At 46.3% G+C, this 22,540-nt stretch overlaps 1 protein-coding gene across 2 annotated transcripts in view; it reads right to left on the reverse strand.

The window, feature by feature from the left end:
- Nucleotides 1-22,540, reverse strand: part of LOC144821810 (uncharacterized) — a 336,838-nt gene that overhangs the window by 168,519 nt on the left and 145,779 nt on the right. For both annotated transcript variants that reach the window (XM_078678984.1, XM_078678985.1), the window contains exon 3: nucleotides 3,815-3,856. In XM_078678984.1, coding sequence (XP_078535110.1) covers nucleotides 3,815-3,856 — 42 coding nt within the window. The remainder of the gene's footprint in view (nucleotides 1-3,814; nucleotides 3,857-22,540) is intronic.

A 22,540-nucleotide genomic window follows, 5' to 3' on the forward strand; every position in this document is an offset into this window, starting at 1 on the left:
TGTTACGTGGGAACACCCACCATAACGCCCATGACACTGCTCCCTATTGCAGTGTGAGGCAACGCAGCAACTTGTACTGTGTTGCCTCACACCATATCAATGAGACCATGAAAAGCCATGCAGTTTGGCTGTTGGAAAGTGGATTATTTGTAGTGATAAATAGTGACTTATCACTATTAAAAAGGCCACAAAGTCAAACATACAAATGTATAACAACGCACAATTCTGCCCAAGTGGGCTTACTCTTTGGTCGGAATTTTACCCATACATCACCTCCAGGTTTGAGTGGCTATAACTAGTAGTTACCCTCTCATTATATTACTTGTCTGATCTGTATAATATTGCCGATTACCGTGACACCAAATTACATAAAATTCAATATGTACCATGCACCTCAGACTGCAGAAGTGGGTTTAACTAGTTAGAGAGGTAATTTTAGTTCTTCATCCGAATTTAATCCATGTGGAATTTTAGTGTCACATCAGTATGTACCGCAATTCTACTCTACTAAGCTGGAACTCTCTGTTGCCCCCCTAGGGTGTTTGGGGATGGCATTGATGACAAAATACACTAGATCTTTCGCATTACCCGGGTGGCATTCATGAATGTGTCTTGCCACTGGATAGCTTTTATCATCGTTAGCTATAGCCCCGAGGTGTTGCAGAATCCAAACATGAACCATGTGGACACGACTTCCCATGTAGTGCTTCTGACAGGTATATTCAAGCACGTAGACTGCAAAATCACTTTTGCAGTTATACAATCCTCAAATCTCAATGGGTGTCTTTCTTAAAGGTGACTGTATGGTCTGGGAGTTATGACCGTGACAGCACGCCTTCCACCTTGCTCATTCTTTGGAAGCCTCTGCTTTGTCTCAGTCAATCAGAGCCACTCTTGACCTGGGGGAGTTCTGTACCAATTCCCTACGCATTGACTCAGCCCTTCTAAGTGATATAAGAGGGCCGCAGGGGATGTCTGATCCTATCACAGTGACACTTTTAATAAATTTCCAATTTCTATGTAAGATGTTGCGCAATCTAGCACGATAAGCTGAGTACCCTGTGATCAGATGAACCGGACCAGAGTCTGTGGATTGTTTCTTCGTCTTAGATGTGCCAAATAGCAAATCCTCTCTCTTTTTTGCTTTCACTTTGGCTTGTGCTGAGATGAACACTTCCTGACCAGAGTCATGCGTATTCAGTTTTTTAAACAAATCCTCCTGTACCTCCCTCAGTGTTTCATCACTGTACAGAGGCACTTCATGCGCAAAGTCTCTTCATAAAGAAATCTATTCAATTTTGTTGGGTGGAAACTGCTGGCGTGTAGGATAGAATTTTACGGCGTCGGTTTTCTATATGTTCTGGTGTGGATATTGTTGCCCTCAACGTACACCTCCAGGTCCAGAAAGTGTACTTCTTCTTTATTAATGTCATATGTGACCAGGGGTTCAAATCATTATTGTCCAGTCCCTTTGCAAACATTTTGGCTGACTCAGGTGACCCCTTCCACAGGTCATCGATGAACCTGGTCTACAGGACAATGTTGGCTGCCCAATCTTGCGCATAATTTACCACGATTACCTGTTCCTCCCACCAGCCCATATGCAAGTTTTCATAGCTGGGGGGCAAAGCAGGTACCCAAGGCCGTTCCTTGGATTTTGGATTTGTTTATATGTGTGCTGTTCATACATCAAGATGTTATTTTTAAGACGCCACTTGGCCATACTGATAAGCATAAGTGTATGCTGGTGTAAATGTATAGGTTTCATACCTAAGTAGTGTTTTAGCACTCTAATTCATCTCCATGTCTGATGCTCGTATAAAGAGCTGTGACATCCAGGGTCATAAGGACATAGGAGTTGTCCCATGCTATGTCATATATTCTGCGCAGGAAATCTCCAGTAAACATTATGAATAAGGGTAGATTGCGTACGTGTTCCTGAAGGAAGTGATTGATAAATCTGCATGTGTTTTCAAAAAGCCCACCTATAGCCAAAATTATGGGTCGGCCTGGCGGGTATTTGCATTCTTATGAACTTTGGGGATTAGGTATAGTATGAGTGTCATTAGGTGTTCTATTTTTATATAATTAAGCTCTTCTTTAGAGATTAAACCCAGGACTCTCCAGCTATATAGTTCAGCATGGAATTTGTCTTGAATCTCCTTGAGACTCATCAGACTGACTTTGCAGTAACATTCCCTGTCTTGGAGTTGTCTAAGTGCTTCATTAGTATACAAGTCTAGGGGCCAGAGAACTATATTGCCCCCTTTATCAGACCAACTTACTACTATATCTTGTCTGTCCTTAATGTTCTAACATTATGATCTTTATGCAGAAATTTACTGCTAGACTCAATCGCCAATTGATTAAGATCATTAATAACATTCTCAGACAAAATGTCCAATGCGTCTCAAGGCACGACCAGTAGGAAGGCAGATTTAGGTCTGAATGGGGTCCATAAGCTGCCATATATATCTAGTCCCATTGCAGCTGCTAGCTCCTCTGTGAATCTGTTCCCATGTTGTGTCCCCCTTTGCAAATCATCCAGGTCGTATAACACTAGCATGTCATCTACTGCCAGGTTTTCCATAGATAGGATGTTTTAATTTTCTGTTAGTGTTTGACTTGCCCTACCCTTAATGTACTTTTGTAATTTCGATTTTCTCATGAAACGGAAAAAGTCTATTCTTGTATGTGTGTAATCAAATTTAGTTGAAGAATAGTATGACAATCCTATTGATAAACTATTTTCTTCCTCTTCATTTAACTCCATATTTGAAAGATTTATGACTGTGTTATCAATGTCCGGATCCATCATTACTTGTTTCGTGTCCATTTTGTTCTGGTCTTTTGATTCCCCCCGCATCTGTTTTTTCTGTTGCTTTTCCTCTTCACTTTCCTTCTTATTCTTTGCGTGGCGGCCGAGGCCTCAGGTTGAGGGTCCAGTCCAACTGTAAATAAAGTAGCTCTTCTACTACCAATGGTGTGTCTCTGCTCATGCCCGCTCCGCCAGTTGCATTGCTCTCATTAGGGTCCGTTTCTACCTCTGAGCTCAATTCTGAGCTAGTTTCTCTACTAGCAGTGTATGGAGTAGGGCCTTAATTTGCTGAAAGTTGCCTACACCTCATATAATCGAAGCGCTTCAAGAAGGTGTAGATCCGTCCTTTCTGTTAATCTAGCTTGTCGATAAGGAATTTGGTTGCTTTGCGATCATTGATAGACTATTCATATTTTTGCAGTCTAGTTTTCAGTTCGGTTTCCAGTTTTGTCACATCCTCTTTGTTGGTAAATTGGTTCATTTCCTTCAGCAGGGTTTCAAATTTGGTCATTATGGCTTCCCTTTCACTGACTTCATATTTGATTAATATCGTTAAAATGCACTGAGATGACTCATAGGTGGGTGGCACTAAGATCTGTAACCCACTTGGGATCCTGCGACATCAAGGTACCTCTGGAGAGACTTGCACTCCCACCATTTAGAAATCTCATTTCTCCATAGCTTCTCTAGCGCTCACATTTGGGACTTCAAATTGGTTCCTAGTGATTGTGATCTTGTATTCACTGTAGTTTCATCCAAAAAAGTCATCTAGTGCTCGTTCCCGCTCCTGCAGCCATTCCTTAACCATCTTGTTAAAATATAGTATCACAGTGTATTCCACTCATTGCACGGATTTAAGCAACTACCTCTCACATCAGCTACCTTACTCGCACACTTGTGAACGGACTCGAAAGAGCTTATTATTTTATTAGAAAAACAAACATTAAAAACTATACCGATTAGTCTATTCAGACGCAGTTTAAATTCAGTCCTCACCTTCAGTACACTGGCTTGTCCCTGATTGAAGTTTCCCTGGTTCTGCAAATGAGCATAAAAACAGAGTGAGTTCATTGGGAAATTACACAAAAAAGGATGCATTGTTAAAAGGTAAATGCCTTAGGTAAATGTCGACCCTCCAGTAATTTGTGAAGATTGTTGTTGATCACCAATATGGCAAATGTTTCTTTACTGAAAATGATAAAGTCTCATCACATCCAATTAGAAGTAAACTGTTCTCTCCAAAATTGGTAATCCCCTAAATTTAGATCCTGTTTAGACAGCTGCTAGACTGGTTAGCATTATGAAAGCATTTAATTCAGACAATAAGACTTTTCTCTAGCTAATTGAATGATAAACCTGCAAGAAAAGAAAAACATGCTGGCAAGTAAAATACTGTTCAACTGAGGCCTTTAGTCGGGCCAACTTAAATGAGCATTTTATGAGCACTTTGAATACATCATTATACATGCACAACTTTAAAAGAACAGCAAAACATGAGCAAAAGAATACATGTTTACATATGCAGATATAGCTTGAAGTGTACCTGTAAAACATGAATAAAGAATACATGGTTCATGTTTAAATTGAACATTAGCACACACATAAATAAGTCTCTAGTTTTTACAGTGAATACATTTCAGTAATACGTTTAAATGCTTCACACACGTTAATAAAGTTAAGGCGCGCAATATAAAGTATAGTGCACATATATAATGGCATTTCTGTGATGTATAAGGGTGGAGCCTAAATTACATTGCTCCAGGAGCGAACGCTTTGTAGTAGGTATGAAAGGACTCCAAGGACATCAGGTAGGTTGGTATAATGAAGTATTTAATTCAGTCAGGGAACACACCCATGACGGTGAGCTCCTGTTCAGTCCACATCAGCAGTCAACTGACTGATCGAGAACACTCGGACCGAACAGAGACCTGCAGCCATGGAGACAGACAACAAGAGGCCATATTTATGAAAAGTGACGAATCGCTGCGTGAAAACAGCGATGCGTCACTTTTCACTGCGCACTCCTTGCGACACCAATGATGCGTCATATTTAATGTATGACGCATCATGTCGCAAGGAGTTACAGATATGTCAGTATTTCTGACGTATCTGTAAGTGCAAAAGTGACGCATTGCTGGAGTGTGTCACAAAAGTGACTCAACTCCAGCAATGCGTCCTTTCACATGGGGCTTGAAGGGGCTTGCGTCAGTCTTACGCCTGCTGTGAGGCAGGCGCAAGATTTTGACGCAACAGCGTCCTAAAAGTGACGCAGTGAAATCTCATAGATTTCACTGCGTCACTATTACGAGGCTTTTTGCGGTGGAACGCCCCCTCTGCATACATTATACCTGACACAGGTATAATGTGGCGCAGGGGTTTAAAAAGTGACGCATCCACCTAGATGCGTCACTTTTTAAATATGGCGCAACAAGGCGCATGTTTTACGCCGCCGATGCGTCACAAAAGTGACGCATCAGCAGCGCAAAACTGACGCAGGGCCTCATAAATGAGGCCCAGGGAACCTAAGGAAAGGTTCAAAACAAAGCAGACCTTTTGCGAGGCACGAGCCAGAGAGCACTGCACAAAATAAATTCATACCACATTTAGCAAAAAGAAGGCATACAACATCACCCTCCCCCTTCACAAAAGAAAACTAAGAAAGCACAAAATCAGGCAATCTCTGAGGTAACGAGAAGAAAATGTTCCCTCTTGGCCGATCTCATCACGCACAACATTCAACTCTTGAGAAGCAGCCAATTGACCTGCATCATTGCCAGAGTTCAATGAAATGATAACTAGTTCAGGCTTTAGCTCTAGGTCATAACCCAACGTTGAGTCGTCACATCACCTATGTTTCCATAAACGTTTGAAATTATCAACCTGTTGTTTGGGTAGACAAATGACATCATCCTTGTTCCATCATCCTCTCCCCTCTAGAATAAAAGAGGGTTTGCTGACCCTTATGACGCACATGGGAAGAGAGAATTTGGACTCCCCTTTGCATACTCTGTATGGTTTTTTAATGAGCACCCAATCATTGATGGCAAAATGAGTGTCCTTGACCTTGTGCTTACCATCATGCAGCAATTATTGTGCTAACTGCTTGGCAGCCACTCTGTTCCTCACCTAGATCACTGCTTTCCACATTTGTGCTCTCAGCTAAAGACTGACCTGCGGAAAACGTCGGAAACTAATCAGGCATGACTCTAGGGTTAGCTTCCCTTCCCCTGAGAGACTTGAAACGTGTAACACTAGTGGTAGAATGAGGAGAGGTAATGTAGGCCCAAACTTTTTCTTGCAAGAAATCAGTCACACAAATATTGGCAGCTAGAGCAGTTTGGATGCCCTCTTTGAGAACATGTCCATTGGAGCTTGGAGTGTAGAGAGCAACCTGGAAATTGTTTGGATCAAATTTCCACAAAAAGGCCTGCATCAAGGCAAAATGCATACCAATTTCAGTGACCCTCCACCTTTAAAATGTTCTCAAGGAAGCAAATAACAGAAGAAGAACTTGCTGCTTCAACAAAGAATAGTAAATCCACTTTGAGTAGTAGTCTATGGCCACTAGCAAATATCTCTTGTTGGCAGGCAACAAGGTAAAAGGCCCTGAAAAATCAAATGCAATTTTCTCCCACGGTCTGTTAGGAAAAGGAACCGGATGTAAAGGATTCTTGGTCAGCCTCCAATGTTTATCAGAAACCATACACTGAGGATGAGACTCAACCACATTAAGAACTTGAGAATCCATACCCGTTCACCAGTAAACCTGTCTCAACTCTTGGTAGTGGTGGGAATCCCTAAATGCCCCTCATGAGCAATTTTGATGATTTTCGGTCTAAGCTTAGTGGGAGAAACAAAAAGACCCGTCCTGATGCAAATCCCATCCTCAAAAGATAGTTCTTCAGACACTTGATTGAAACAGCTTAACTCTGTGGAAAGAGTTTTTTCAGCATGCCATCTACTCTTGGAGTAGCTCTCAACTTTCTTCAAGACCATGTCATCCTTTATGATAAGGTAGAGGCAGCTATACTTGATTATTCCCTGGCCAGAGATCGTGCCACACTAGTCAAGATTGTTTTTTACCTGTTATTAGGACCTTTATTTTGCTGCTATCGTTTTTTGCACAGCGCAATAGCGCTTCTTTTTAATTTGATTTATTGCTACATGTATTGCCACATCAGTGTTTTAATACCTGGAAAATCGTTTGGGGTTTGAGTAATTCACAAGTGACTGCCCGGTCCACCACAGCTTTTAGAGCTGCTTGATATGGAGTGAGGTTCACTTCGTAACATCATGCCATTAAATAACGGCCATCTTGGAGTCGGCGGTCTAGTACATCACCGAATTAGGGGGCAGACACTATTTAAACCGGGCATGTCCGCGCGAAGCTGAAACCAGGGGCCAGGACCTCTGCCCAGGTCACCTCACCTCCAGGTAACTTTTATACTTATACCAGCTCCGAGCTCTTAACCCTAAATACAGTAGTCCATCCACTATGCAAACATACTCTGAATCCAGATCAATCACTGTGCTGCACGGCGTGTGTATTTATGGGTACAGCAAGTGTACATCACAGTCATGGATCAAATTTCCAATTGCCTCAATGTAAAGTTGTGAAAATGGGATTAATTAACTGCAGATCTCTACAAAAGCATGTGGTAGAAATTACATTTTTTAATAGAAAACAAAGATTTGGATGTCTTGTTTCTTACCGAAAGCTGGCTTAGGGAAAGTCCGGCACCAGAAATAGTAGAGACCCTACCACAGGGATATGAAATTTCCCGTTTGGATAGGGTAGGAGCTACAGGGGGAGGCTTAGCCATCCTTCATAGAGCACAGTTTGGTCGTACAATATGCCCGAGAATATTGCAAAATCGGAGGCCCTTAGCTTCTGAATATCTCTCTCTGCCTCGAGTTCCTTTTCAGGGGGACTGATTTACAGACCCCTAGGACCCTGTGGCCAGTTCCTGGATGCAGTCCCGTAATTAGTAGCAAGCATGCTTGTTGAGAAGAGTGCCATTACAATGCTAGGCGATTTTAATATTTTAGAGATGCTTAGCGGACATGGAAGCCTTACAACTAGAGCAACTGTTATTGTCGGCTACCTATGAGAAAGGTCATCTTTTGGACCCCATTTTCTCAAATGACTTGAGATTGAGGTTATTAGATCCCACATGGATGCCATGGACTGACCATGCCCATATTCTATTGCGTCTCCTAATGCCCTTGGGAGAAGAACAAAAGACAGAACACACCTCTTGCTTCTCACCTATGCTGGTAGCTCAAAAACAAAGCTGCAAAAGATTGGAACGAGACTGGAGGAAATCATATGACCCAGAATTAAAAAGAGCTTATAAAACTGCAATACAACTCTACCATAAGAGCATTAGGAAAGCGCAGGCTGTTTTCTTTGAGGAAAAAATAGCAAAGGCCTCCAGCTCTTCTAAGGAGCTTTTTAAAATTGTTAAAGGACTCAATACGGTAAAGCAGGGAGCTATCAGCCCGCACTATTCTAAAGAAAGATGCAATGAATTGGCCACGTTCTTTAAAAGTAAAGTAGAAAATATTTATAACTCTCTTCCCCCAAACCCAATGATGACACCAGGAGCATCGCGCCATGAAGAATCACAATGTGAACAAAGGGAACTAGATTACCCAATTGGCCCGGCTCTCATGCCCATTCCACCGGTTAATATAGATCTCATCTCTGCTTTACTTCAAGAAATTAAATCAGGCTCCCCACGGGACCCAGCCCCACCGCATATTCGTGCACAGGGAGGAAGTTCAATGCCTATCCAACTATGCAATTTAATAAACCTTTCCTTTGAAAAAGGTAAAGTTCCAAGAGATTGGAAACACGCCACCATTAACCCCCTACTGATGGATCTGGACCCCGCTGATCTATCAAACTATCGCCCAATATCGTTATTGCCGATAGTGAGGAAAATCGCAGAAAAGCATGTGAATACTGCAATCTCCTCCTTTCTTGAAAACAATAGTGTCATCCATCAGTCCCAGATGGGGTTTAGACCCAAACATAGCACTGAATCGTTCCTCTTTGAGCCCGACGTTATTTAATGTCTACCTCTACCTCAGCACTTTAGCTCATCTGATACAGGAGTTTGGCATCTCCATCATGTCATATGCTGATGACACGCACTTAGTGTTCTCAATCTCGGATTCTCTTAATTCAGACCACCGTCAACTTGTCCCCTGCCTTGAAAAAATCAGATCATGGATGTCAAGTTGCAGGCTCAGGTTAAGCGGAGATAAAACAGAACTTATGATTCTGGGTAGTAACGTTAATCCTCGATTGGAAATTTTCTGGCCAACAAGCCGGGGGCCTTCGCCTCCTCCCAGGGCAGCCATTAAATATCTAGGCGTATGGTTGGACCAGAACCTAACAATGGAGGTCCAGGCTAATAAACTGTCCGGGCCTTGTTTTGGAATGTTACGCCTGATTAGGAAAATCATATCTTTGCTCCCAGAGGATGCAAGGAGAACCATAGTTCAGGCCCTGGTTACATCGAGACTGGACTATGGCAACTCCCTTTTTCTGGGATCACCCAAATATGTCGTAAAAAGACTACAAGTTGTTCAGAATGCCGCTGCTCGAATGTTGTTGAGCATTTCCAGATGTTAATTAGCCAAGCTAGGACTGCTCCAAGTCACCACACAGCCTTTAAGGATAAAAGAGGACGGCGCAGGAATGTCCCAGAAGCGCAAGGAACGCGCCAGGAGAGCAGCAATTCCACACAGAGACAGTTGTGCCCATGCTACCCAAAGCGGATGAGGACAGCAAACTGGAACCCCCAGAAGAAAGAAGAGCACAGCCATCAGCACGCAAAAGGGAGTGACCAGGAGAAGGTCGATGGAGCGGTGACGCAACCCTCTAGAAACACTTTAGCCTCGCCGGGAGAGAGTGCAGCGATGCCTCGTGGCCACAGGCCATCGCTGCAGCAGTATGGCGAAGACAGGAGCACCTCCACACGAATCGATGGTGGTTCAGAAAATTGGCAACAGGAAAGTGTGAAGGTGCATGACGCAAATGCGCAGCAATGCGGATGGCAGTAGCCCATGTGTGCTGCATTCTGCAGCACACATAGAAAGAGGAAAAGGCCTGCTGCGCTTCCCTACATCAAAATCTCATAAATGGGCCCGCTTGTGGACTGGTTGAGGGTGACATTTGGTAACCCTGATGTAAAAGGCCCTGGTCCAAGTCCATTTTTAAAGCACAGCTCTCCTGGGATGCTGACATAGGTACTCCAGTGATGGATAAGGACTAGGCTCAGGCGTGTAAAATGGTCAGGAGGATCTTGGGAAATACTAAATTTACAATCCATTACATTTTCCTACATCGTCCCCACCTCATGCCAATTTAATTGAGCCGGATATACCTGTCCCAATCTGCCCATAGTCCGAGGTGTGGGGCAACTTTGCACCATCTGGCACGGAGTGGTAGACGTCTGTCAGCGGTTATCGTGACCATTGCTTCTTCCACAGCAATGTTTGTTGGGGTTATTAGCCATCCAGAACACAAAAAATGCATTCTATTTTCCTGGAGCAAACAAAAGTGTCACTAGAGGCACGGATTGCCAAAGTCACGGCGGATTTCACTCTCATCCATACCGACCATCGTAAGCTAGCGGAATCGATTGCCTTGCAAAGCCAGACTCTTCAAGAGATCCAGCCTGTGGTGCAAAACCACAATATTGCGCTTCAGGACATGATTGACCGGATCCACATACTCGAAGATCGCATAGAGGTTGCGGAAGGGCTCTCTCAGCGCAACAATATCCGCGTGGTAGGCCTTCCGGAGGCGAGGAGGGCAAAAACCCAGACCAGGGGCTCAGCCCGTTCCTCTTCAAACTCCTTAACTATCAGGATCGTTGCGTGGTGCTCAGTGAGACCAGGAACCTAGGCCACCTCACTGTGGGAAATAGTCGGGTGATTTTCTTCCCAGACTATACAGCAGAGGTTCAGAGATGGAGGAGCACCTACATGGCAGTGAAAAGCCAATTGAGGGAGCTAGAGTTGCCTTACTTCCTGTTATTCCCCTGTCGCCTCCACGTGGTTTCGAAGGAGGGTACCCGCTTCTTTGATGCCCCATCGGACGTTTAGGACTGGCTGGAGGAGACGGGGCAGTGGAAAGGAACGAGACCCACAGGCCCAGAGGAAAATGGCTGGCAGGAGAGGAGATCGAGGCGAAGCAGACGACGAGGGGCTCACCGGGACACGGGCCTCGGCCCAGTTGTGGCTAGTCCAGAAAAGAAAAGAATGGAACGACAGAAAGCTCTTGAGGCAGTGGCGACTCTTGGGACAGCGAACAACAATAGCCGCCTGGAGACCCATGCACGTAGTGACCTCAGTGGTTTGTTGTCCCCATCCACGTGTTCTCTGAAGACCTGAACATGCCAGTAGTGACGCCTCAAACGGCTGATCAGATCATGTGATCGAGCGGTGCAACGTGGCACCCTTTTATGGCCCACATCCCTGAGTATTCTGTACGCCGTATCTCCTTAGCATGCCTGCGCACACGCTGTTGGAATATGCTATATGCTGGGAGCGTTTGCTGTAATCTGATGTAAAACATGTGAATTTCTGAGGCTAGCCTTGCTAGCCAGAGGGTGGGATGCGCTGCGCAGATGTTGCATTTGCAGGCTCCTGCAGCTGTGGTCCACACCGAACCTGCACGATTGACCAGCCTATGATTCACTGAACACCTCTTGTGAATACGGGAGTCTTGAGACAGGGGCTTAGTGTAGACTAGTTGCTGACATTACACACACCCCACTAGCTACTACACTGGACTAGCACTTCACCATCAGTGGTTTACCTTGAGATTTGGAGGTATTCCCTTTCGGGGATTCGCCCCATCAGTTGCATTGTTTGCAGTTGTTGTTATGTTTAAGTTGCGGCACATTTATATGTTCCCCTTGGACAGTACCTCCGGCCCCCCCGAGATAATCCCTCTGCCCTGCGCTGACATGACACATCCAGACATATGACGCACACTAACATTGTGACTTGGAACATACGTGGTATGCACACACCATCGAAACGCTACTCTGTCTTTTCCTACCTACAGTGGCATGCGGTAGGGATTGCCCTCCTGCAGGACCCACATGACTTAGATAAAACTTGACAAACTCCGCAGGCGTCGGAGGGGGCAAATATCTGGTACAGTCTTCTCGGCGCTTGCGCGCAGAACCCTGATATGAGTAAGGGCAGGCATCCCCTTCATATGTGAGGAAACGAGGGTGGACCGGGAGGGCAGGTATTCCCTAGTGCGGGGGCAGCTGAACAGTCAAGAGGTACTCCTAGGATCACTTTATGCCCCGAACGTAGACCAACCCTCCTTCCTCGCACAGTTGACCCATGTCCTCCACCCTTATGCTGGCTGATTGGCGGGGGATTCAATATTGTGCTATATGTACATCTGGACCGGTCTTTTCCCCCCCTCCGAGCTGCAGCGGTAGCATCCAATGCGCAAACGTTTCAGGACTGGCTATCGCAATAGGCGGTACAGGATCTGTGGCGCGTACAGCATCCAGTAGACAGGATCTATTCTTACTATTCCGCAGTCCACGATTTGCATGTCCGGTTGGATAGGATAGTGGGCTCCCAATCCCTGCTCCCGCTTACTGCAAAATCAGAGTACCTGGGGAGAACCCACTCCGACCATAACCCTCTGTGGTTTCAGCTTACCTGGAAGGCGGACTGCCCGCCTGTCCCTACGTGGAGGCTACAGCCTGTTATGTTATGTTATGTTATGTTATGTTATGTTATGTTATGTACGATCTCTTTTATAGCGCACGGCTACCCCAGAGGGTGTCCCGGCGCTTTAGCAAAGAGACCTAAATCCAGAAGAACAACCAACAGCAGCTCACAAGTGGTCGCAGAGGTCAGGCAGAAAAGAGCCAAGTCTTCAGCTCCTTTCTAAAGATGAGGAGACTGTTAGCTTTCCGCAAAGAAATCGGGAGCCCATTCCAGTGGAGGGCCGCCAGATAGCAGAAAGACCGTCCTCCCATCCGAGCACGTTTGATAGGCGGGACAACGATCGTAGCTGAAGTGGCCGATCGCAGCATTCTCCTGGGCGCATAAAAAGCCATTCGCTTCCTAATGTAGTTAGGGCCTACAGAGTGAAGGGCCTTAAACGCCAAAGTCAGGGTCTTAAAGACGATTCTTTTTGAGATGGGGAGCCAGTGTAACTCTTTGAGCAAATTGGAGGCTCTAGCTCTACGTGGAAGGCCAAAAATGGCTCTTGCCGCCGAATTCTGAACTATTTGTAGTCTGGCCAACAGATATTTCGGCAATCCCACATACAAGGCGTTAGCGTAATCGAGTCGCGATCCGATCAATGCCTGAACCACGATTTTTTTGTATTGTAGGGATAGCATCGGGAGAAATTTTCTGAGCATCCTCAGGATGCCGAAACATTTCCCCGATAGTCCATTGATCTGGGTTCTAAAAGAAAGGTCGACATCACAAATCACACCAAGATTTTTGGCTAGCGTCGATTCTTTCTCAGGAGGGAACATGCCCTGCGGCCACCACGATTTCCAACATGGATCAGGAACACACCCAAAAAAAAGCAACTCAGACTTGTTGCGCTGGAGGGTTCGGAGTTTCGCTCGTCGCTGGGCACAGCCATCCTCGCATACTTTGATGTCAACTAAGGGACTGCGAGCAATGCCATGGTAGAGTGGGATGCGCACAAAGTGGCTGTCAGGGGGTACTGTATGGGGGTCACATGGAACATACGTAGAATGCTGTCCGCCTCTCTGACATGCCTGGAGGCTGAGCTCTTACAATATGAGTGGGAAGGAGAGGGTGAGGGCGGGCACTCACGCAGACTGGTAGACCTCCGCGCCAGGCACGCGACGCTTTTGGAGAGATTGAGGTGTCACAACTATGCAGCGCACACGGCCAGAACCCATGCCAAGGCAGACAGAGCAGGCCGGCTACTGGCCTGGTTGATACAGCAGGAGGAGCGCAGTGTCCCTAAAGGAGCTCTCCGTACAGCAGGGGGAGAGATGGTGTACACGCAGTGTGAAATACACCGTGCCCTGACTGATCACTATGCGCAGCTGTACAGAGCCCAGGGCGTTGGCCCCAGGCACATCTTGGAGGGGTTCCTGGACTCTGTCCCATTACCTATGACCTATGAGAGACAGGGGGGGGGGGGCACTTGGTGCGCCCCTCTCATTGGAACAAGTCAGGGAGGCAATCTAGTCCATGGCATCTGGGAAGACTCCGGGGCCGGATGGCCTGCCCGCCGAATACTATAAAGCGTATAGGGAAACCCTGGCACTGTTACTTCACAAGTTGTACACTACAGCGGTAGAGGACGGATCGTTGCCCCCTCTATGCGGGAGGCGTTTCTGGTTTCCCCTCCTAAACTGGACAGGGATCCTATGGCTCTGGGCTCATATCGGCCCCTGGCGATGCTCAACATGGACTATAAGGTCTTCGGTAAGGTGCTAGCGGAACGGTTGGCGCCGGTGGTCCCCCACTTAATACACACTGAACAGAACTGGTTTGTAACAGCGAGATCTACATCATTGAACCTCAGGAGATACTTCAGGGTGGCGACTGAGGCCTCGCGGGAGTGGCCTAGGGCAGGGTGCCTGATATTAGACCTGGAGAAGGCGTTTGATTGCCTGGAATGGGGCTACCTATCGGCATTTTATTTATTTATTTATTAAGCTTGTAGAGCGCGACAACTACCCAAAAAGGGTTTCCCGGCCCTAACGGAAAACAAGAGCCACATGACCCAGAAAACCGAGAATTACTGATTAAATAGCCAGGTTTTTATGGCTTTACGGGAATCTTGGGAGGGCGGTCACAGCGGGGGGAGAGATGGTGTACACGCAGTGTGAAATACACCGTGCCCTGACTGATCACTATGCGCAGCTGTACAGAGCCCAGGGCGTTGGCCCCAGGCACATCTTGGAGGGGTTCCTGGACTCTGTCCCATTACCTACGACCTATGAGAGACAGGGGGGGGGGCACTTGGTGCGCCCCTCTCATTGGAACAAGTCAGGGAGGCAATCTAGTCCATGGCATCTGGGAAGACTCCGGGGCCGGATGGCCTGCCCGCCGAATACTATAAAGCGTATAGGGAAACCCTGGCACTGTTACTTCACAAGTTGTACACTACAGCGGTAGAGGACGGATCGTTGCCCCCTCTATGCGGGAGGCGTTTCTGGTTTCCCCTCCTAAACTGGACAGGGATCCTATGGCTCTGGGCTCATATCGGCCCCTGGCGATGCTCAACATGGACTATAAGGTCTTCGGTAAGGTGCTAGCGGAACGGTTGGCGCCGGTGGTCCCCCACTTAATACACACTGAACAGAACTGGTTTGTAACAGCGAGATCTACATCATTGAACCTCAGGAGATACTTCAGGGTGGCGACTGAGGCCTCGCGGGAGTGGCCTAGGGCAGGGTGCCTGATATTAGACCTGGAGAAGGCGTTTGATTGCCTGGAATGGGGCTACCTATCGGCAGTGCTGCTGCGCTATGGGCTAGACATGGGATTCCTCCACATGGCTAGCCTCTTAGACAGGAACCCTGTTGTCTGAGTGCGCTTGGGCTGTCACATCTCAGAGGCAGTAGCGGTAGACCGAGGCACCCGACAGGGGTGCCTTCTATCCCCACTACTGTTTTATTTTATTTATTTATTTATTAAGCTTGTAGAGCGCGACAACTACCCAAAAAGGGTTTCCCGGCCCTAACGGAAAACAAGAGCCACATGACCCAGAAAACCGAGAATTACTGATTAAATAGCCAGGTTTTTATGGCTTTACGGGAATCTTGGGAGGGCGGTCACAGCGCTCAGGTCCCAGATACGCTTTTGGAGCACGCTCCCGCTGACGACCACGGGCAGGGTGGTACTTGCTAAAATGGTTATGCTCCCCTGCCTCCTGTACTACTTTGCCAACTTACCGTTATTTATCCCTGCTTCCTTTTTTAACATGCATGATAGGATACTGCAGGACTTTATCAGGGGCACCTCTAGGCATAGACTGGCGCTGGCGAAGCTATTCCTGCCAACGGATCAGGGGGGCCTGGCTGACCCTTGCTTTGAGTACTGCTACCTAGCTGCGCAGCTACAATGGGTTGCCCGCTGGTTGGCGGATAGAGGTAGAGATGATACAGCCACGGTAATGCCGCCATACTCACTAGAGCGTATAACTACGTTTTCCATCCCATAGCAGCGACTGAGCGTTCAACCCCGCTCCTCCTGGCGGTGGCATACAAGTGCTACCGGAGAACCTTGTACCTTACCCGTAGCACGGTTCCTTATGTGCCTGCTATACCATTGGAGGCCTCGCCTAGTGGTGAGGGAGTGCTCACAACCTCCATGTTCACGGAGTGGCAGGAGGCCGACATCCAGACACTCGGCAATCTATATAGGGATGGGTTAACCATCTGTTTGCGAGCTCAAGATGGAGGGTCAGCCCTGAACCATGTGGACAGTTGAGAGTCCAGAGTGCTGGTTCTCATGGACAGCCCTGGAGACTGCATCAGGGCAGGAGCATTACAGTTCCGTCAACTTTGTGCGAGCATATCATGTCTTATTCTTTGCATAACTTGAAGACTTGTAAACATAATATGATAATGTGCTCATCCCTCTATGACCGATGTGCCTATGCCGCTGAGCTTTTATTGATGGAAAAAGCTCTCATCCATCAACTCACCAACCACCTTGAGAACAACAACTTTCTGGACCTATCATAATTTAGTTTCTGCTCAAATCAGAGCATAAATCCCTGATCACTGACACTGATAATAACAGATCTCTCCTAAACCGGGGAGAGACCACAGCCCTGATCCTCCTTGATCTCTCAGGAGCCTTCGATATAGTGTCGCACTATGCCCTCCTAAAAGGACTCCACCAGATAGGGATCCAAGGGAATTTCCTCAACTGGATCGCATCCTTCCTCACTAGAAAACCAGGAGCGCCTCCTTCTACCCTACACCTCGGTGCATAAAATACCATCTGCGGCATTCCCTAAGGGTCCTCACTCAGCCACACCCTATTCAACACACACATGGCCTCTCTGGCCAACCTGATCAGAACCTAAGGTATGAACATCAGCTCATACGCTGAAGACACTAAACTCATCCTGTCCCTATCAGTGGGCCCCACAAACACCAAAGTCAACTTCCACATGTACATGACCAGTATAACCAGTTGGATGCAAAACAACGGCCTCAAACTCAACACCAACAAAACAGAGGTACTCATCTTCAGGAGCAACACATCCCTGAGGGACAACTCCTGATGGCCAGTAGAACTTGGCCCTGCACCCACACCCAGAGAACATGCAAGGAACTTCAGCATCATACTCAACAGCAAGCTCACCATGAGGAAACAGATAAATGCATTGTCCTCAGCCTGCTTCCTCACTCTCCGCATACTCTGGAAAATGTTCAAGTGAATTATAATCAGCACCAGAAGTACTGTCACCCTGGCCATCACCATCAGCTGTCTGGACTACGGCAATACCCTATATGTGGGTATCACCGCACAGCTGCTCTAACAACTTCAGGCCATTCAGAACACAGCAGCAAGGCTCTTGCTCGACCTCCTGAGGAGGGCCCACATGACCCCTCTCCTCAGAACTCTTCACTGGCTCCCACCTACGAAAGGTGCCAGTTCAAGATGCAAACCCAAGCCTACTAAGCCCTGCACAATGTAGGACCAGGCTACCTTAATCATACGGTAAACTTCCACCAATGCCTCAACTAACTGTGCTCCACCTCCCACGCCCACCGAAGCAGGAGGGGAGCCGCACTTTCTCCCACCTGGCCACTAAGACCTGGAACAGTCTCCCCCTTTATCTCCGGACACCTCTCACCCAAGCAGGAATTCAGGAATGGCTTAAAGAAAAGGCTGTTTTACTGACCCCTCCAAGCAGCAGCATCCCCCTCAAGACCTTGATACCCTTACTGTTGATAAGCAGCACTCAACAAATCCGTTTGATTGATTGATTGATTGATTTAGACCGTTACCTGGTCACCAAAACAGTCTCAAGTCCAATTCCACACTTTACATCAGACAGCCATAGACTTTAATGGATTGGTCCTCATGCTGAGGATGCAAGATGATGAAAGATAATCTCAGATTTGTGCGGTAAACGGGGTGTCCTTACAGTTATTCCTCAGTCCATGGGTAAGGTGGGAGACTTTGCCACAGGGGTTGTGTCCCTCAAAGTCCCCTTTGAACCAAAAGACGGCCAGCTGTGACTGGGTTAACGATCTCTGTACACAGTGGGCCAAGCGGTATCCTTTGGTGACCAAACTGGAGCCAGCTGACACTCCCGGGTCAAGGTGGCTCGGGTGCAACTTTTGGCTGTGAAGGATAAGTCTCTTGGGGCACCACAGGTGCGGTTAGTGGTGATTCGCATAAAGTAGCTACTGACTTGCCTTAATGGGCTTCTTCAGCTTTAAATGCCTTGGTGCCAGTTCCAGGGAGTCAGTCAACTGACCCTTGAAGTCACTTATTTAATATGAGGTTGGGAGCGACGTTTCCCCGAGCCAGGAGTCACAGGCACAGTTCTCTCTTTGCTAGCCCAAGGTATGGTAGGTGCAGTCCAGCAGATGGTGCAGCCTCTTTTGCCTGGCCCAGGGGTCAGTAAGGGTAGTCCATATTTGGTCCTTTTTCTAGTTCCATCCTGCTCTGAGGTTCAGAGTGCCATCCTTATGCCCAGAAATTACCCTGGTGAATGATGCAGACACTAGCCTATACGCTACAAGGATCCCTTTAGCCTTGTGAAGCCTTCTGACTATGTGTGCCATCTAGCAATCCCAGAGCGCACTATTCTGCCCACTCCCAAGATGTATGAACCCTTTCTTGGATGTTAGAAGCTTGGTAGCCCACCCATGTTTGGGGACTAGTCTCCCCTCTCTGTTCCCGCAGCCAGCCTATCTACCTGAACAAAAGGACTACCCTTCAGGAGTGAGTACCATTCACCCACCAAAGGTGGCTTTGCGATTGGAGCTCGCCTTTTGGGCCAACACCCTGAGTAACACCTCTCCCTGTAGCAAGCTTCTATTGTTTCTAGGCCTTGGCGTTATTCATGCTATTCCCTTGGTTGACAGAAGGCTGTCTAGTGGCCAGCAACTGTGCAAGGTTACTGGACAAACTGGGAAACAGAGTGGCAGCTTTCTAAAAATACCTTAAAAGTGAAATTAAATTCGACTTGGGCATCCAGTCAGGTTTAATACCACATTTAATTTGATACCTTGAAAAACTAATTTTAGTAGTTCCGCTCAGAATTTAGCCAGGATGAGAGGTCAGCCCAAAACTCTGTGTTAGCCAATGGGGCTACTAACTTTTCCACAGCAAAAATGAAAAATTTTGAAGTTTTGCTGTCAGGACGCATAAAAGTATATGTCCCACTTAATAATATACAGCCCCCTTTCTTAGTGCTCCCTTGGCCCTCCTTAGGGTAGACTTACTTATATTGCAAAGGGAAGTCAGGACTTTGCCATTGGTTGGAATTGCAAAGTCGAACTAGCAGTTTAAAATGGTCTTCCAGGCTGCAGTGGCAGGCTGAGAGAAATGTATTTTGTCACATACAGGGTGGAACAGTAAGTGCTGTAGCCATTGGGGCACACTATGTCTTACATGTTACATGCCCTCTGTATCCTTGGTACCATATACTAGTGACGTACAAGTTAAGTCAGCTAATGTCAGCTGGGGTTAGGCAATTTGACATACGTTTTGTTAGGGGTTTGAACACTGGCACTGCAGTCTGGTTAGTAGGCCACAGTGCACTCTCAAAGTTGAGAAACTAGCAGCATCAGTTTAAAACTTTGAGGGTGATCATACAGAAAGAAGCATTTCCTTATACTAGGCAACTTGGCCCCTAACCCAGTGGGAGGTGGAACTGCACCAGAACTAGCCCACCCCCAACTCACAAATACTTAGTCAGGCAAATACTGAGACCTAGGCCTGAGGTTATTGTCTGACAGGTCTTGGGTGTGGTGGCACGTAGCCGATAGACAAACGTAAGGACAGGAAACCTTAGAACAATCCCACAGATCAGCACAGCAACACTACAATAGTAATAAGAGATTGGCCCCAATACAGCACACATGGCTGGAGTGGGTACGTGCACTCCTAAAACACCATACAGTCAGATGCCACATAAGTTAGGAGATATAGCCAATCAGAACACAGCGCACACGGTGATCACGCAAAATCCCATGGTAGACATCTGGGCACGTTACCCACTGTCCACAATGTGTCCACATAAGGTCAAGGCCCACCTGGAATATCCATCGAACAATTAATTTATGACTCCAAAGGCAGCAACTTACATTCCTTACCATACAAGGATCATCAGAAAACGTTTATGGCATACAATGAACTGTATATAACAGCGTCTCAGATCAATTGTCAATTGAGACAGTCCTCAGACCCTGTGCCTGTAAATGATCTCCATGCTGCAATGTTTAATTCAATGAACTGTTCCTCTTTTGCCAAACGCCTCTTGGTTTTCAAAGATATTTCATGTTCAAACAACGGGCGCTACATCAACGACCGTCCACGATGCTCTCCCTGCTCCTCTCAGCCCCCCGCCACCACCAGCGGGACTCTTTGTCCTGAACTAAGAAGGTAACCTTTCAGCTGTACTAACCTAGTCCCTGTATCTGGCCCGCGGTTGGCCTGAACATTTAACTTTTCCCCAGTCTTGCACAACTAGATAGCCACGAGTGGTGCTTTGGGCTTTTGGCACTATTCTCACATAAATCTATAAAAATGTATAACTCCGATTCTACTGATAGGATTTTCGTCATTTTTGGTGTCAAATTCTTTATTTACTCTATGGGCCAGATGCATCAAGCATCCATTTTGCGAATCCTTATTAGCGAAAAATAAGGAATCGCTAATAAGGAATAGCAAAATGGAATGCATCAAGCAATCACTACAAAAATAGCGATTCCTTCGAATTCCTTAATTGCGGCTCGCAAATTGCGAGTCGCAATTAATGAATACCTCCCCATTCATTCCTATGGGCCCAGAGGCCCATAGGAATTAATGGGAAGACAATCTCAATTTGCGAATCGCTATTAGCGATTTGCAAATTGAGATTGCGAGTTCAAGGGTGCAGGGGTGTCCAAAGGACACCCTGTTGCACCCATGATTTTGATCTGTGCACATATGTTGCGCACACACATGCCCTTAGGGCATGTGTGTGCGCAACATGAAACTTTGAAATATGCACAAAAGTGCATTTTTCAAAGTTTTTGCAAATTACCATGAAGTTGTACTTCGTGGTAATTTGCGTGCCCTATTAGCGAATTCGCTATTTTCGAAACTTTCATGCATTGCATATAAGGAATCTCAATTTGAGATTCCTTAAATGCAAACAATCGCAATTTAGCGAATTCTCTATTAGCGATTTTTGCATTTGGGATGATGCATCCCAAATGCAAAAATACCGGTCGCAAAGGGGCAGATTCTGAGAATCTGCCCATTTGCGACCGGTTTTTAGCTTGATGCATCTGGCCCATATGTTTCTAAATTAGTGGCAGATTTTCTTGTGTTATGTTTTCAATGTATTACTGTTTGAAGTATTGCATAAATAATTTACACATTGCCCCTAAGTTAAGCCTGACTGCTCTGTGTCAACCTACCAGAGGGTTGAGCACAGGTTAACTTGGAGTTTGTTTGTGCATCACCCTGACAAGGATTGTGGTTGCTGCTTGAGTAGAGGTCCACCCCCCCTCTACCAGTAACCCGATTTCTCACAGTGCCAGATCGATAGACGATCCTGTAAACTAAAACAAAAAGACTTAAAGAGAGGCCAAAATATGAAAGTATGTCAATGTAAATTAGCCTGATTACTAGATATTGATGAGTGTCAAGGGATGGCTGGGATAAGGAGGGTAGCTGCAAACAGTTTTGAGTCTGGACAGAAAATGCACAGGAACACATGTATCACAGTTTTGCAAGTGTCCAAGTATGGGAATGAACTGCTGAAAAATCCAAAGTCGGAAGACCAAGTTGGACATGGTGTGGATGATTTGAGAAGAGAAAGGAAAGGTCAGTATCAAAGATGAAGCTGGGGGTTGGGTGGGAAGGTCATTAGGATCAGATGGTCATCAGTTAAGGTACTATGAAGTGAGGGTTTCATTGATAATAAGAGACTTATTTTTATCTGAGTTCAATTTGAGAGAGTTCTATTCCATCCACTTTGCTACCTAAGATTAACAGTTGTAGAAGATCGACTAAGTAAACCCTTGATTGTCGTCCATGCTAATAATGAGTTGGGTGTCATCAGTGCGCATCAACAGGGAAGGAGAGCAGCCGTTGGAGTAAAGTATTGATCATTAAGGGCATTACTTGAAGAGTGCTGTGGAATTCCACACTTGAGTGGTTTGAAAGAAGATTAAAAAGGTGCCACATTAACATCTTGTTGAGAAAATATTTTAACCAAAGAACAGTGGAGTCCAAAATGCCATTAGCAGCAAGGCAAATTACAATAGAAGGGTGGAGTACTGTACCAAAAGCTGCAGCGAGATCAAGGAGTTTCAGGGCATTCCTGCCTCCCTGATCAAAACACACTTAATATAGCAAGATGGCCAGATTCCTTTCTATGCAGAGGGCAAAACTCAGATTGGAATCTGTCAAGACAAAGATTTGCTTAAGAGTACTCAGCAAGCTCAGTTTGGAAGTGAAATGCAGGTAAGAAATAGAGTA

The sequence above is a fragment of the Lissotriton helveticus genome, chromosome 2_2 (assembly GCF_964261635.1).
Source record: "Lissotriton helveticus chromosome 2_2, aLisHel1.1, whole genome shotgun sequence".
Lineage (NCBI taxonomy): Eukaryota > Metazoa > Chordata > Amphibia > Caudata > Salamandridae > Lissotriton > Lissotriton helveticus.